The sequence below is a fragment of the Leptosomus discolor genome, chromosome 2 (assembly GCF_034619465.1).
Source record: "Leptosomus discolor isolate bLepDis1 chromosome 2, bLepDis1.hap2, whole genome shotgun sequence".
NCBI lineage: Eukaryota > Metazoa > Chordata > Aves > Leptosomiformes > Leptosomidae > Leptosomus > Leptosomus discolor.
In genome coordinates this window covers 88,904,623-88,922,319 of record NC_141392.1, presented here as the reverse complement: position 1 = coordinate 88,922,319, position 17,697 = coordinate 88,904,623, and the positions used below count along the sequence as shown (strand labels likewise).

The 17,697-nt window shown below is 39.1% G+C and overlaps 1 protein-coding gene across 1 annotated transcript in view; it reads right to left on the bottom strand.

Moving 5' to 3' along the window:
• ME1 (malic enzyme 1) overlaps nucleotides 1–17,697 on the bottom strand; it is a 184,229-nt gene that overhangs the window by 134,207 nt on the left and 32,325 nt on the right. The window contains exon 2 of the mRNA XM_086461433.1: nucleotides 435–568. Within this exon, the coding sequence (XP_086317559.1) occupies nucleotides 435–568 (134 nt within the window). The remainder of the gene's footprint in view (nucleotides 1–434; nucleotides 569–17,697) is intronic.

Below are 17,697 nucleotides of genomic sequence, written 5' to 3'. Positions count from 1 at the left end.
TTAAAAAAACTATATTACATATTAATTTTATAATATTTTATAAATTTTATATATTTGGTTTAATGCATATGTATCTATATTCATGTAAAGACATTACTAACTTTTAGATTCACACCAGTTCATTTGCTTCTGATGACCTATGTATCATTCGGTTATTGAAATATTAAGTTCATGTGAACAGCACTGGAAAACTACAATTTAAAATTGGGAGTTGATTTTTTGAAGAAAGCATTCTAGCAAAAGTACTTATTTAGCTTAATGATTTCCCATCATCAACCACCACAGCTCCAAAAAAACCCACAAAATTTAAACTGAACTACCATAAAAAAAACCAAACAAACAAACAAAACACCAAATCAAAAAAAAAAAAAAAAAAACCAAATAAGGGATTCATGGTTTGATAACTAGGATAAAGTTTCATAGCCATACTTTACCTGTCTAGATCAGATGTCAGCCTTTCAAAATTCTTAAGAACACTATAAACCTGGGCATCTTGACCAAGAAAGCAAGGTGGCAACAATCCATGAATATTCAACTGTTGCCTCTCCTCCAACGTAAAAGCCATGCCCTGAAAAAAAAAAAAAAAACAAACATGTATACATATATATGAGAGATACTCCTTTTAAGAAAATTGTGCAGCAAAATATAGCACAGGTAAAGTCAGTATCAGAAAAACTGTTTAATATTAAACAGAATTAACAATTATGGAATGATTTTGGAAAAAGTTTTTATTGAGTCATAAGAGAACAGGCCTGTATAGTACAACAACTCTGTCCCAGCACAGAATGGGTTATGGCCTTCTAACACTGCAAGAGTATTACCTGCAAAATTATTAAGTTACAACTAAAGAAGAGAGCAGCAGTAAGTATATTCTCATTCACTTATTTGTCTGGCTGTCTTCTAAACACAAAGCATGGATAATGTTCATTTTCAGTGCAAATACGCTTTTTTAATATCTGGAAATTTTTCAAGATCTTGGTTATGTCAGATGTTCATGTGAATTTTTAACAGAACTCCGTGGTGCAATAAAGTCATCGCTATCCTTTTATAGTCAAACAGCCTGGTCAAGCACCTAATGTAGTCAGTCAATAGAAACATGGTTGTAGCAAGTTCAATGCAACTTATTTTCTTTTTCAAACTCACATTCAGTTACAGTTCGAAAAATCTGTACAGACTTACTGCATTTCCTTATTGCATCCAGAAAAGACATTTAAAAGTATTTAGTATGTCATGTGGACAGTCACAGAATGCTTAACACTTCAATCCAGTTTGTGGATTGGCAGAGACTGACAAATAGCTGCTTCTCATTGAGGTCTGTCTGTCTAAAACATCTTCAGACATTACCCATGCTATTGTAAGAAAGAGGATGCCTTTACAGAAGAAACATGATCAGGGCTCCAGGGTTTTAGCACACTAATATCAAGCACTCTGGCTGCTGAAGTTTCACTTCGCTGTGGTAGCTACAATCAGGCAGGACTGATGGTCAGGATCAGACCTTTGATAGTTGTATAGGGAAAAAAAGGAATGTCAGAGGAGCCTCTTCCATAGATGACCTATGAAATCCATACATCTGTTTCACACTACAGCCACTGGATGGTGACTCCACAGAGATGTTACAGCTCTCCTTTAGCATCACACCTGCACTGCTTCCACTCCACCATCAATGCTGACAGATCTCCAAATGTCTTTGAGGTCTCTCTCAGGTTAACACCAAAAATTTCTATAGTCTTCACAATATGCTTATCATGTACCTTAAACATATTCAAAAGTGAACATACTTATTCAAAAGTGAGTGAGGCCAGCAGGTTGAGGGAGGTTCTCCTCCACCTCTACTCTGCCCTAGTGAGGCCACATCTGGAGTACTGTATCCAGTTCTGGGCACCCCAGTTCAAGAGAGACAGGGAACTACTGGAAAGAGACCAGTGGAGGACTACGAAGATAATGAGGGGACTGGAGCATCTCTCTTATGAGGAAAGGCTGAGAGACCTGGGGCTCTTTAGCCTGGAGAAGAGAAAACTGAGAGGGGACCTTATCAACACTTATAAATATCTAAAGGGCGGGTGTCAAGAGGATGGGGCCAGGCCCTTTTCAGTGGTGCCCAGTGACAGGACAAGGGGCAATGGGCACAAACTGGAGCACAGGAAGTTCCGCCTCAACATGAGCAAAAAACTTCTTTACTTTTAGGGTGACAGAGCACTGGAACAGGCTGCCCAGGGAGGTTGTGGATTCTCCTTCCCTGGAGATAATCAAAACCCGTCTGGATGCAGTCCTGTGTGACCTGCTCTGGGTTAATCTGCTTTAGCAGGGGGTTGGATTAGATGATCTCCAGAGGGCCCTTCCAACTCCTACCATTCTGTGATTCTGTGATACTACAGGTTAGATAACATTTATCACTCTATTAAGAAGATATATGTGTATATAAACAAGCCATTAGACAGTTGCCTAACATTCTACAGCCTAATATTCTATTGTAGAACTATATACAAAATACTTTGTTTCTTATTAAAAAATATTTAAGAAAACACCTTGAGAGATATGAAAGAGGAAAAAATGGCAATGTAATGTTTTTGCATTTACTCTCCTGTGGAAAATAAATACTACCAAGATAGTTTCACAACTACCTCTATAAATATACTTTTAAAATTTCTTTGTTTATGCTACCATTAGAATTAGCTGGGTCAACAGATGACGGGAAAAAACAGGTAAAGCAAGAGCACAAATTCAAAAGGCATCCTTCAGAGTACATTTGCATTGTTCCTGCCTTTTCAAGAGAACAGATTCACAGTCCTTTACACAATGCTGTTACTGCCTTGCACAACACCTAGTGAGTGATACAACATGATAAATTCATACTGGTTAGTTTGATTACCTGGACAGGCTTAATTTTTTTTTTTTTTCCAGAAATACCTCACAGGACTTATTCTTACAGAACAAAAATATGCCATAAAATCTTCTGTCTCTTACTACTCTACACTTCTTACACCACTTTTAATCTAAACAATTTTCAAGTGGTTATGTCATTGTTGCTTGGAAAAAAGTAGGAAAAAAATGCTAAGGCAATCCCACCACACCGTCTCCACTAAAATGCCATTAATCAAGTTGTTACTGTTAAGTGAATTGATGACTCAAAAAAAAAAAAAAAAGGAAAAGAAAAATTTCATAATGAGCACTTTACAGAACATCAAACATTTCCAGAACATCTTTCTCCCACACATAGAAATGGAGGGAAACCAAGTTTAATAGAGGTTCAACAACTGGTTTGCTATAGTTTTCCATGCATGCAAGATTCCAAAGGTTTCCAAAAGTGTACACAAACCTTGTTTTTTCTTGTCCCTACATGAATTTTCTGTGGCCAGATAAGTCATGAGTGTCTTCAGCTGCTATCACATTTTAAAAGACCATGGAAGAAGGTAGAGAAAACACTCCTCATGAGTTTATTCACAGTTGATCCCTCTTATCTCCAGTGGACTTATTTTGGCTTAAAAAAAACCACATGAAAGCTGTGCATGTGTGCTCACACATACACACTTCAGCACCAGTTCCAAACAGTTGGACTTCAGGGAGCTGCACAGTTTTAGTGGATCTCTCAGTGCTGGCAATGAAGGGGCAATCCAATTATTGTCTGCATCTCTCCTTTCCCCGGTTTCTATTAGTCAAATTTTTTCAAAGAAAAAAATTCAAGAAGTCTGTGTTTGCCTTCACTTTAGGAGTAAGATATGGACTTTAATTACTGTGATAGGGTTTCCTCTTTTACTGGAAAATATATTTTATTTTAAAACAGACACACAAAAGGTTGATACAAGTGTCTTTTTTTAAAAAGTCCTTTTGTCTTGGAACAGCATGTTTTCCACGTATTGCTACAGGTCCTACAGTAAGTGTTAATTTCTTTGGGGCATTACTACAAAAATACAGTACCCATTTACACCTCCTATGCTATACACGGTTTTAAAATTCTTTACTTGCACAGTGTTCTTTGGCACAGACATTATGAATTTTTCAAATTTCTAAGATAGAATGTTAGATCCTTTTTTCCCCTCTGATACTGTATGTGCTCAAAAGAAAAGAAATATCATTAAAAGACATCGCCTGATGATTTAATAAGAAGGCCATTTTATGCAATAAATGTATGGTTTTTCATCTGCTTATAATAGGAAGAGATCAACTACCTAAGTTTTGTGGTTTATGTCTAGATTCCTTGCACTAGCTTCTCAGATTTTCTTTTCTACATCAGAATTCTTATTTCTTCCTGTTTGAAGTGTTGTTTCGCAGTCATCCAGCAGAGAGGGCTCTAGGTCCAGCTTGGTCTACACACTCCTTCTGAGAGCCGCATTTTGTGCACACCTGGATGGGACAGACTTCCATCACCTACAGTGCAGCCCAACTATAATAAAAGATGTGGACATTTTTATTTTGCACTCTGTATTACAAGTCAATTGTCCAAGAAAAACAACAGTGTGATAATCTAAAAGCAGCACAAGGGCAAGAGACCGCAACCGTAAGTATTAACCTTTGCCTAATTTGTCTTGATTTTTTCAATGGTTTATGCCTTCAAAAGATAACATATACATCATAGAGATGAAACGTATAGTTATTATTAAGCCTCTCAGGTAAGAGTTTGCCATTCTTTAAGGGTTGTGTTTCATATACTTCTTTTTATGCTCTGCTTTTGGTAAAACTAAGTTGTTCTTCAGCCACCTCATTATCCTCCTTTCTCACAAACATTTTGGTGGAACTGTTGGGTTGCGTTTTTTATTGCTCCTTTGATACAAATGCTCTCCTGTATTCTCAATTTTACAGAAAGCTCTCTGAGTATGTTTTTGATTTTTGGTTGTTTTTTTTCATTTTGAAGAAGTTCCTTATTGCAAATACATTTAATTCTGAATTCATCTCTCCAATTGTAATTGTAGCAGTGATTGCTATCACTGCATATTGCTCAGAATGCCTTCATTATTTAATCTCTATCGGTTTATCAACTCTGCTCTTAACCATACATCCTCTGCCCAGCCTCTCTCTTTTCTCCCAAACTCCCTCAACTACAAGGTTGTTTTAGTGCAATTACATATACATCAATTCTCTTGTTCAGTTGCAGTACTGAAAAGACATAAAACAAAATAAACAGCATGACATCATCTTGTATCAGATAGCTTTTTGCACTGGCTTTTGACTGAATTCTCAAGCACTGCTTGAGAAGACAAACCGCACATTCAAAATATTTCAAGAGCTACCAGCCTCTGTTCACAGTCAGCAGAGACAAGTCTCATCTCTTAATATAAATTAGATTGCATTGACATAGTTTTTGTTCAGATAGCATATCTGAAGCTCATCTAATTGCTAAGTTTACATAAACTTCTCAAGAAAAAGAGTGCACCAAAGTAATGTGTGCATCCTGTCTATGTGCTAATGAGATTCAGCTTCACTAAAGGGTAGCCAGAACCATCTCCAAACCGTATTCATTGCAGGGATCCTCCTGAAATTTCTTTCAAGACCTAGCTGTCTTTTGTTCTAGTAGGCCAAAATTTCCATTTTTAGAAACTCCTACTCATTTAGAAAAAAGCTTATTTCCTTCTGCTGGCCTCACTGCAGGTATGCCACAAAGCCGTTATCTTGTCAGCATGCAGAAGGAGGCTGGCTTAGAAGAGGAAACCATGTCCATATCCAAGGTTCTCTAACTCGGTGACTCTTTCTTCAGCCTCTGGCAGGAGAAGATCAAGACCCGTAAGACTTCAGGTCATCCCTGGGACTCAGGAGACAACCATCAACACCAACATCCAAGCTCAAGTACCCACATGTATATTTCAGCTGACTGGATCTATGGAGGGGGAAAGGAAGAAGCGAAGAGGATGAAGAGGAAGGTAAAAAGGCGTTGTAAGAAAGCGCATCTGGAAGTATCATCTATTCTACAAGAAAGAAATCTTTGGGTTGCTGATCTAAGATACTATGAGAGAAAAAACAGCCTCTAAAGTATTTTGGAGACAACAGACAAGTAGGTTCATTACCGCAGAGTCCATCAAAAAGTAAAAAAACCTCTCCATTAAAAATTCATTCTATAGATCTAAATCATAAAAGTGCAGTGAACCAATTTCAATGATATAGTGAAAGAACCACCCAAATCCGAGGGACTCAGATATGTACAACATCTGCTGCTGTGGCTGGAAGGAGGATAGCTGGCTCTGTGCCACCTCTTGCAGCCTCTCTCCACAGCAGTCACTAACCCTGAGCAAAGCAAAAGAGGCTGGGAAGCGCTCTGCCAGACAAAGCTCTGAAAGAATCCCACTGCTGCCTGAAATACAAGTCTGCTCCAGATCTGAATCAATTCTTTGAACAACTGGACTTGCAGAACCCTGCAATTGCATATTCTTAAGGAAAAAAAAAAAAAAGAGAAAAAAAAAGAATACTTTTGGCTGAAAGACCAAAAACATTCTCCAGTTACTGGAGGAGAGCTTTTTTTCACCAAGATGTCCCACATGAAAAATCAGTGGCATCACTACTAGTTGCCAGTCACCCATCAGCCCATACTGCTCACACCATTTTATGCCCAAGATTGTCTCCAAGAGGAATTCAACTGCAGAACTAGACACAGTCCTTAAGAAAACATGAACTTTGGTATGTGTAACTGTTTGCAAGCAATTTGTTTGCTGGTCAAGCTTTTGCCTTCAGTAATTTTGGATTCTCAGACTACGCTAGTACTGTTAAGGAGGAATCCAAGTCAGAATTAATAAACCAATTTTCTTTTGCTTTATTTTAATGAACACCTCTTAGGCTGAGGAAGCAACAAAATGTACGCATAGTCCTGCTAGGTATGAGCTACATGGAAACAGTTTCAGGTGCCTAAAATATCATAAGACCCTTGAAGATCAGAATATTTAAAAACAAAACAAAATAAAACACAACCTGCAAAATTTTACCTGTTCAAAGAATTTTTTCTAAAATCTCTCCAAAAAATGGCCCACATGAATTTTCAAGTGTTTTAAGATACATTTAGGAGTTTAATGATCTACAAAACCCTTTGAGATATTTTATATAATTCGTATTTTTAAAAAATCACCTTACTAACAGGCAAAAATGAAGTTTTACAAGCATTTCCCCTCCATTGGGCATTTTTATTACCCAAACATGACTTCTGGGAAAACAGATAAATACTATAAATACTCCATGTCCAACATTCATTTCAAGGTACAACACCCCAGGAAATAGTTAGACTAACTAATCTGAGCACATGCTGCATAATAAACTCATTCTGCTGAAAACAAGTGTGGTCCATGGCAAGGCACTGAGGTTGGAGCACTGCATATGGCTAAAGATGTTAGTGATAGTTTCTCTACCTGTTCTTGTCATGACTGCCAAAAAATATTACAAGCAGAGGCAACTAATGCAGCTATCTGGATGAACATCTCTTCTGCAAGCGCTTTAGGCCAGACTGGTCACACAAAGTACCCCTGCAGGTAAGGAGAGGGAGTAATTTTTTTAATTATGCAAATTTACACATAGTTTTCTGTCATCAGGGGTCTTTTTTTGGACCTGAGGAAAAAAATAGCCCTGCAAACTGTAAATTACATTAACATAGAGCCCTACGTTTCTTCTTAGGAATGATCTGTTGTAAAACCTACATGTAAAAGAAGGGCTTGAATAGCAGAATCCAATTTTGATTTAAAAAACCAGGATTATTAAAATCTTAGAGAAAAAAAATCCTTTTAAATGGTACTCATGAAGACAAGGGAGGAAGATGACAAATACAATTACAAGTTGTTAACAGGAAAGGATATGATCACCAGCAGAAAGTTACCACAGTTGGAAGATGTGAAGCACTGAGTTAAGAAATGAAAACTGAATATGAAAATACAAACTTTCTGTTGCAACCCTCTGGCAACCCACACAGAAAAAAGCTCAACAAATTTTCAGAAGCAAAGAAGATCAGTAACCATTTGTAATGCAAACATTATCCAAGGTATTATTAGACTGCAAGCAGTAAATACACTGGCGAGACAGAACTGCCATCTTTCAAAAAAGTACAGTTATCTTCCCCAAAAAATATGCTCAGATCCCCATTTGGGCATTTAGTGAGGCACATCGGTTAGCTCTGGATTATGTATTTTGGATTAAGGCTTTAAAATCAGTATACAAATTGGCGATTAACAATCCATTAGCTTCTTTGGCAGAGGAACTGTGAATTTGCTGTCTTTACACAGCAGCGAGCACACAGATACCTTTGCCTAGAGCTAAGACCCCTAAAAATAGTAGTGAATCCTGCTACTAAGTCCCTGCACTGGAGTTCGAAACCAGCCACATACGTGTAACTAGCCTGCCTGGGATGAGGAAAGAGAAAGCCAGAAAGGGAGGACTGATGAAGTGTAAGCAGCAGAACCCAGTTTAGATAAAGCACTTGTGCTCCTTTTGATAAGCCCCTGTGCACAGCCATGCATCAGGACTTGTGAGAGTGAGAGGAACGCTGAAGGTAAATGAAAAAATATACTAGAGTTGATGGCACAGCACTGACCATACAAGAAGAGAAGGAAGTGTCCTAGTTTCAGTTATAAAATGCCAAAAGGCACAGGATTTTTTTAATGCACATTTTTTTAAACACAGCTTTTTAACAAGCATTTAAGTTGAAGAACTATATCCTGACATTTGGCATCTATAATTTCAAAGTTGCTTTTCTAGAGTCATGATAGATCTGCTGCAGCATGTTGAAGGAACAATTTTTTATAGTTTTCAGGAAAGCTGAAAGAACTGAGGTATATTCACAGCCCAATTTTAAGTCCATAGGATTTTCAAGGGCAAACTTAAAAAGTCAACAGGGGAAATGGAAACAAAAGTCAAAACCAGCTTCCAACAAATAAAGGACAAATACATACAGTAGCTAATAAACACACCCAGGGACTTATGACTCAAAACAAATGCAGATGGCCAGAAGGAGATCAGGCTTCTCTTGGCAAGTTCATCATGGGAAAGTGTGGGCAGCTTGGCAGCCTTGCAGTGAGCTGATACCGTGATTGCATACAAGCATGATTCAGACCAGCACATTAGAAATGACACATCACAGCATTCTTATTTTAGCAATCTTCCTTTAACCTACTGTAAGCAATTATCTGAAAGTAAGCAAGCAAACCTATTTTAAGAAACTTTTTGTATATATTTGTTTGATTATGCATACACACAGTAAAATCTTTTTGCATTGCATAACCTCTCCTCACCTTAAGTTTGTGATCTCTGTATTACACAAACAGCAGAAAATAACAAGCTGAACGGTAAAAAAAGTCACCAAGACAATAATATATAGAAATACATTGAATGCTGTGGTATAATGTAGGATGGGACTGAGTCTAGTTAGACACTAAATTTAGGTGTTCACATGCAATCTAGGTACCTATCCTCCCATGATAATTATCGGATATACTGTATTGATTAAAACAAAAAGCCTAAAGAAAGATCCAGCTCACTCTAGAATAGATCACAGAATCACAGAATCATAGAATAGTTTGGGTTGGAAGGGACCTTTAAAGGTCTTCTAGTCCAAACCCCCTGCAGTGAGCAGGGACAACTTTAGCTTCAGATACCTGGCAGCCGGTAAACAAACTTGCTCCAATGACTATATAGGCTATAGACCAAATTCAGATTTGCACACATAAGCACCTACTGTCACCTGGGGGGCTCGAGGGTATTGAAGAAATCAACATAGCATAGCTCATTATGGCAATGATATCAACCATCAATCAACTGCATAGGAGACTTGCACAGCAACAGATGAAAGCCAGGCACAATCCTCCTCTGTACCTCAAGGGGCACTAGTTGCCTACATGTGGGCTGCGACATCAAGCTGCGATGGTCCTTTCACCTCCAATTCACGAGTCCCATTAAAAATCGTCTTAGCCCGACTCCTTCATATTATTACAGGAATTTTTAATCTCAAAGCAACCAAAAAATTGCTAGAGCTGCATTTGTATGCTTTTACTCAGAGCTGGTTGTCTTAACAGCAGATTTCATGTAATTTTAAAGCCATAAAATCATTTACAAAGTGTAACACACACGGGGACAGAAACGCCCAGCACCCCACCTCCCAAACTCACCAACCCATACGTCTTACAGCACCTGCAGCTGAAATGATTAAGATGTTCAGCGAAAGCTGTGTTAGAGTAAGGTCTGCTGAGATGCCTCACCTCTCACTTTTCATGTAAGAATAACAATTCTGCAGTTTAGCAGACGTGAGCTGGTGCGAATGTGCTCCACAGGTCCTCATGTCCATGGATGGAGAAATAGTTTCCAGAACACAGGGGGCGAGGCTGTGCCAGCCGAGAGGCAGTGTGTGAAGTCTCCCAAGATATGCAAAGCTCCAGAGACTGGTCGTGCTGCTGACTCCACGAGAACTGATAAACTCATCACACCCAGAGGCATCAGCTCTGCACGAGGCCCCCAGCACATGCTCCCCTCAAGTTGCACAACTCAGACCACATCCAGAAAGGCGGTGGCTGCTGCGTGCAGACAAGGACTGCAGAGAAATACCTGACAAACAAGGGGCCTCGAGGGACCTTCTGAACACCCAGCTCAATGCTGCATCAGTACAAGCCTCTGCTTCCCAGCAAAGAGGGAGGCTGCCCTCCCTGCTGCTCCCACCTACAACAAATGTCTGCATGAGAAAACTGTGAGCTGGCTTAACGGGCATAGTTATCTGCTATTAACAGCAACAGCTTGATTCTGTTAGTAATAACAGCTAAATTAGTAAGAAACTTACTAACAAATACTGGTTGTGATCTGTGTCTCCCCTGACTTGATCCCCCAGCAGGGACATCACAGCAGTGTAGAGAGACCTGTCTCAGCTCTCTTGGTTGCTGCTACCAGACAAGACCAAACAGCAGCATGAAACACAGCTTAAACTGTAAAGCCAAAGAAGCTGAACAAATATTCAAGAGGGTTTTTGTCCCTGGCTATTTCTGAGCCATTTTTATTAGTTTAAAACTCCCTTGGGATGTATTGACCCTCAAAGATGTAGCTCTGGCTATGAAAACCATTCTGGAAAGAGATACAGCAGTTTACAATATCACTTTCAAACTTGTTGAGCATGTTCTTATGACAGATGCCAATTTTCAACACAGCTTGCCTATACTACAGACTAAAAACACTGGTTGTAGGCCACTTCAGAGCTCTAATCCCCTGGATGATTCCTGGTAAAATTAATCTTGTTAATTACTCTCTTTGTCAATACTGTCTGTTTTCTACAGATGTACCAATGTGCAGATCTATGTTTAGATATGTAATTGATAGCCACAGGAATTAAAAATTTAATGCATGACAGTGATTTTTTTTAAAAATAATTTTATTTAGATGTCACTAAGATTTACTAGACCATATCTGAAATTCTACTTAAGAAATTAATTCACTTGTATAGTAGATGTTGTGAGTCAGTACTGGTATAACTCTAATCAAGGATGCCTGCAATGCTATCAGTCGAATAACTAATATGGAATCTCTATTTATGAAGGGAATTTAGATGAGGATAATATCAGCTGACATGAAATATATTGCTAACCAGAATGATTCCAAATAAAATGCCAAATAAAAGCTCACTAACTGTAATGATTTTACAAATAAAGTACAGTCTTCAAGTATGCAGTCTCCAATATGCAGTATTTACATTTGCAAAATCAGATATTATTTGAGAGTCAGTCATGATTTCCATGTAGGTTGAAGAGGAATTTCAGTCACTGCCAAAAATTCCATCTGTCTAAAATAAGTACTTAACCAAATACAGGTTAGTAAGCCCTGAAATCCTGAGGGGATAACCTGATATGCTTAACAGATTTTATTGTTGCCTTTCAAAGACTAAACAGATTACCAACTACTGTATTCTGGGCTTCTGATAGGACTAAGCAACAAATTTCTCTTCACTACCAAGATAAATAATTAACACAAATAAATATTTTAAATACTGTAACACCGAGTTGCTTAGAAGAAGGCAGAGGCCAATTTCAATACTATGGTCTTCTCTTCTAGTACTACAATGGTATAATGGTATAAATGAAATCTAAAGAAACAGCCTAAGATAATGCAACACAAAAGGATGACAGCAGAAAGAAATGGTGTTCTGCAGAATTACTGCAAAGAAGGTGCAAACTTGAAGTTTGTTTAGCAGGCAATTAAAAAGAAAAAGCTTAGATTAGCGTATCTTAAAATTGTATTTTTAAGCATCTTCCTAATTACGGCAACTCAAAGTGAATCTTGCCTCGGATGAGCAAGCTACTAAGTGCCTACTTGGCCTGCAGTTGCTGACACACAGATGCCTGACATCTATGTATTCCTTCCCTCCCAGTTTCATCCTGGCTAGGCGCTTTGCCTGGACCCACAGCTGCTCCTACCCACAGGGCCCTCAAACTGAAAGATGACTGCATTGGAACAGCTGCCTCCACACCTACAACAGTACCAGCATCACCAGCTTGGGAGGATTCTTTCTATTGCAACAATGTGGTGACAGGGAGACTGGCCAGCCTGATGAACTATACAGACTTGACCTGAGAGATGAGGGCACTCAAATGTGCTGATACCAGTCTCAGATTATCAGATTACTAATGGGTAGCATATTGTTCTACTGTGTCTAAAAGCTATGTGTCTATTCAAAATTAGACCTCTGGACACTTTCCACAGACTATGGAGAGAGACCGAGTGGGACTCTAGGAGGTACCTCTTTCTTTTTTTTGGACTATGACGTAATGTCAACAACTATTTCATACTAAATGCATTAGATGAATACTTTCCATTGTCATAGGTAACCCAGGATTCCTATTACCACAGTCTATCACCTGTAAGTCTTTTGGTCATATGCAGTCATAGCATATAGTGCATACCTATCGATCATTTCCCATTCTACAGACTGCAACTTACCTTTCCTTTTATCATCTCAGTCCAAGAGTTGGTAGTACATGTATACATGAGAATATCAAAGCGTTTGTTTGGGGAGCTTGCTTCCTCCAACCTTGGCTGGGGAGCTTGCTTCATCCAACCTGGGCAGTTGTTCTCAGAATTTGGCAGTAGATTAAAACCAAATTAAAGAAACATGCAACATTTATACTCTGAATGCACCTGATCTTATAAGCACAGCCTTAACTGCTATCCAACAGGTAGATATTTGTTCCATTTTTGCTGAATAATAAGTATCCTACTTGCAACATCATCCTGTAAGTAAACGTCTTTTCCTTCTTGGTGAAAAGTCACTGAAAACTCATATTATCACGAAAAAAGGGACTTAAGCCAATTTACAACTTGGTTAAGTAGACCAGAGGATAGCAACAGATCCTAGTCTTTAATCCCAAAGTAAGCATTTAAAGTTGTGCATCGGAATGGCTTATTACTCTGTTTACAGCCATTTTTCCAAACAAAATAACTGAACATGCTTTAGGACAGAGGCATAGTTATTATCAGGTGAATGCACAGCATTTGCTTCAGAAGATGTTAACCAGGGGTTTCAGCTGTAGTTCTATTCTCTAAAAGTGTCACGGTAAGAATTAACAGAAATACTTAATTGTTTTTGGCAGAATACAAAAAAAAAAAAAAAAAATCCCTGTTTTAAAATTCTGTTTTCAGTAGAATTTGTTTCCAGTATGTCAGACTTTAACCCAAGTTAGTGTCTTTATTTTATGTACCATGAAGTTTTGCAAGAGCACGGGTACATCACGATATCCCACCAACATCTGCTATAGTTTCTTGGTCAAACCTGAATGTAGGTTTGCATGTTGAAACAGAAGAACTACTCAGAAGTAGCTGCTACATGCCTTAGACAGAAAGGTATCTTTAATGAGACAATCCTGACCATATACTTATTTTCCTTACTTGATTTTTCAATGCCTTGATTAGCATTAAAATAATGCAGTTCAATGAGTCGGGCTCAAGAAAACTATCGTGCTACAGAAATAGAGTACACTTGAACTCTTAATTTTCTCTTGTGACTGGGATTAAGGTGTAATTCATTTGCAATTCCTGATCTTCCCACTCCCCAGTGTCTGAGCAGAGAGGCTAGGCAAGCAGCACTCCTCCCCTTCCAGCTCCACAAATGGGACTGGGATGAACTGGGAAGCACAGAGGTGGTGTATAAGGCGGCTGAGACAGGTAGGACAGCACAAATGTTAAGAAGCATAAATGATATCAAAGTAAGAACTAATGCAGTCCTTTTGTGGGATATTGCCCATTTTGACTTTTTACCTGCTTCCTAATGAGCTAAATTGAAAAGAAACTAACTGGTCTTTCCCTTCTCAGATAGATAATGAGACATGATTACACACTTTCCTCTTCAGTAGAAGAGCATTACACATAAAGTTCAGTAACTGCTCAAGAGTTTAGACTGTCTTATGATTACATTACACTCTAGTAAGCAAAGAGATGTCATACTTTAGAGGTCATTTAAGCTAGCCAATCCTCTTCTTCCACCTTCTTCTTCCAAGTGTGGTTTGTTTTAGAAGGTAGTTCCATCCCAGCATTATCAGAAAAAGACAATTCTGGCCATAGTAAAATGTAACAACTCAAACTTACATTTTATGGTAAGGGTCATTTTGAGTTTTGTGTCTAAAGTTAGGCGTCTACACAGATATATCTACACTTCATTTACATTTATTGTGCTGTTGACTGTACTGTTCTCAGAAATTCAACTGACCAGCTATTAGATTTTTGTCATTAATCACTTTGACCATATGGGAGTTTAGACACCTAGAATAAATGCAGACATGTCTACTTAAACATCTTAATTTCCAATAATTCTCACTTTTTAAAGCTATAAGGGTCTTGCCCATCACATAATGCAGCACAGTCCTAAAATCTGAAATATCAAATCAAAACTTGTCTTTATATCTGTTAAAAGTTCATTGAGCATTCCAGGGAATTGAGGCCGCCTTGTTAACACTTAAAGCAAGAAATCAAACACAGCAAGAAGTAAATGAGTGGAACAAATACAAGACATCTAGCTTTTCTTCAAGTTTATCCAGTGTGGTTTTTGTAAGGACTCTGATACATTCTCCTCTGTACATAAGTAAGTCCTTCCTATTCAGGTTAATGTAATTGTTCGTGTGAATGAAATTATGTATATGCTTAAAGTTGGAAAACCAAAATCTATTCCAATAGAAGACAGAAGACAACAGATAGCAACAGAAGACCTGTATGCTCTGGTAATGTCCTCACTGGCATTTTGTATACAAATAACCCTACTACTTTCTATCCAGTGTTCTTCAGCCTCCAGGGATGATAACTGCTTCCTGTACCATCACCTCAAAGCGGAGCTTTTACAGAAAATTCCCTGAATTTCTATGTTCCCTTGAGCTTTCAGATATATGGTTTACGTTTAGCTGTAACAAAAAGCACTAGTCAAGAAGACATAATCTAGATAACTATCCTGTCACGGTTATAGACATAAGTTTTCAGATGTTAAAACAAGCCAACATTTCTAACAGTTTCATTCCACATAACTGGTGTTACCAATGTTAATGGTTAAGATGCAGCTCCCAGATTCAGACACCTAAGTTGAGGTGTCTACAGAAGATCTAAGGTATCTAAGCTCCCATCCATTATAGTCAAGGGAAATTGTCCCTCAGGGGTCAGTGCTGGGTCCGGCCCTATTCAGCATATTCATCAATGACCGGGATGAATGGACAGAGTGCACCCTCAGTAAGTTTGCTGATGATACTAAGCTGAGAGGGGTGGCTGACACGCCAGAAGGCTGTGCTGCCATTCAGTGAGACCTGGACAGGCTGGAGAGCTGGGCAGAGAGGAACATGATGAGGTTCCATAAGGGCAAGTGTAAGGTTCTGCACTTGAGGAGGAACAACCCCACAAACCAGAACAGGCTGGGGGTCGACCTGTTGGAGAGCAGCTCTGCTGAGAAGGACCTGGGAGTTGTGGTAGACAACAAGTTGACCATGAGCCAGTAATGTGCCCTTGTGGCCAAGAAGGCCAATGGTGTCCTGGGGTGCATTAAGAAGAGCGTGGCCAGTAGGTCGAGGGAGGTTCTCAACCCCTGCAACTCTGCCCTGGTGAGGCCACACCTGAAGAACTGTGTCCAGTTCTGGGCACTCCATAGTTCAAAAGGGACAGGGAACTACTGGAGAGAGCCCAGTGGAGGGCTACAAAGATGATGAGGGGACTGAAGCGTCTCTGTTATGAGGAAAGGCTGAGAGACCTGGGGCTCTTTAGCCTTGAGAAGAAAAGACTGAGAGGGGACCTTATCGACACTTACAAATACCTAAAGGGCGGGTACGAAGAGGATGGGGCCAGGCTCTTTTCAGTGGTGCCCAGTGACAGGACAAGGGGCAATGGGCACAAACCGGAGCACAGGAAGTTCCACTTCAACATGAGAAAAAACTTCTTTACATTGAGGGTGCCAGAGCACTGGAACAGGCTGCCCAGGGAGGTTGTGGATTCTCCTTCCCTGGAGATATTCAAATCCCGTCTGGACGCAGTCCTGCGTAACCTCTAGGTTCACCTCTAGGTGAACCTGCTTTAGCAGAGGGGTTGGACTAGATGATCTCCAGAGGTCCCTACCAACCCCTACCATTCTGTGATTCTGTGATTCTGAAATTGAGGCAATAAAAATCAATTGAGCTTAACTACTCTGATTTAGCTCACTTTGAAGTATAGGCATGTAGGGGACAGTGCTGCAATACATTTGAGATGCCACAAGGGTATCCTTTCTGGCCTCCAGCCACCAGTCCAGAAACACAGGTCCTGTGTCATGTGTGTCAGCTCCATGAAGATTTCTCAGATACCTTAGAGTATCTAAAATGGCTTTATAATCTACAGGGTGACTAATTATCTAAGTTCCTATTCATATACCAAAGTTTAGATGTCTTGATCTGTAAACAGAATCCTAGCCTACATTATTTCTAGTCAATAACAGATCCCAGACTCTACTAAGAATCTTCCCAACATATCCAATGCCAAATTCTTACTTACAGCAAAGTAAAGTTGTCAGCTTTTCTTTAAACTGATTTATTCTTGCAGTAAAAATTATGGGGTAGTGCCAACACATGTTTTACCTTTATTATCCAATTACATATTTTGTAACCATGCTTTCTATAAAAGTCTCATCAAACTGGTACCAAGCCTCTTAAAGTAAGGCCTGTTTTCTATATAAGCCAGATGACTTATTTTACTAATACCAGTAGTGAATTGGACTGAACTGGGTGCAACACTGATGTTTTCTTGCTGGAACTTCCCTCATGTGAAACATGTCTCCTGGTCATATCCAGGATACGCAACTCACTAGCAGAAATGGCTGGCTCCAGTGACACACACGTGGAAAGCTAACATCAAATCCCAAAAAACTAAAAAAGTGTATGTACAACTGATTTCTGGTATATGCATCAGCACAACATCACTTACCTTAAAAATGCAAATAAATTGTAAGCAAGCAGTGCAGCCTTGCAGACTAGGAACAAGAGGGAATAGCTCTTAAGTAAACAAAGTATCTTCATCTCTAAAAGAACCATCCACAGAAAGATGTACTTCTCTTACTGACAATGCCTATTTATCAGTATTGGGAAATGCACAGGGACATCAAGAACATTGCAATTTCTACCCCAAGAAAATACAGAAGTGCATATGCAGAGCAGAGTTGCAGACCTTTCCTTGAAACTGTAATCACCAATCTTTCACTTCCTATTCAGTGTCCCCAGAACTTATTGAAGCTGCCACTCTGAAAAGCAACTTTTTCCTCCCTCCTTCTCAGGC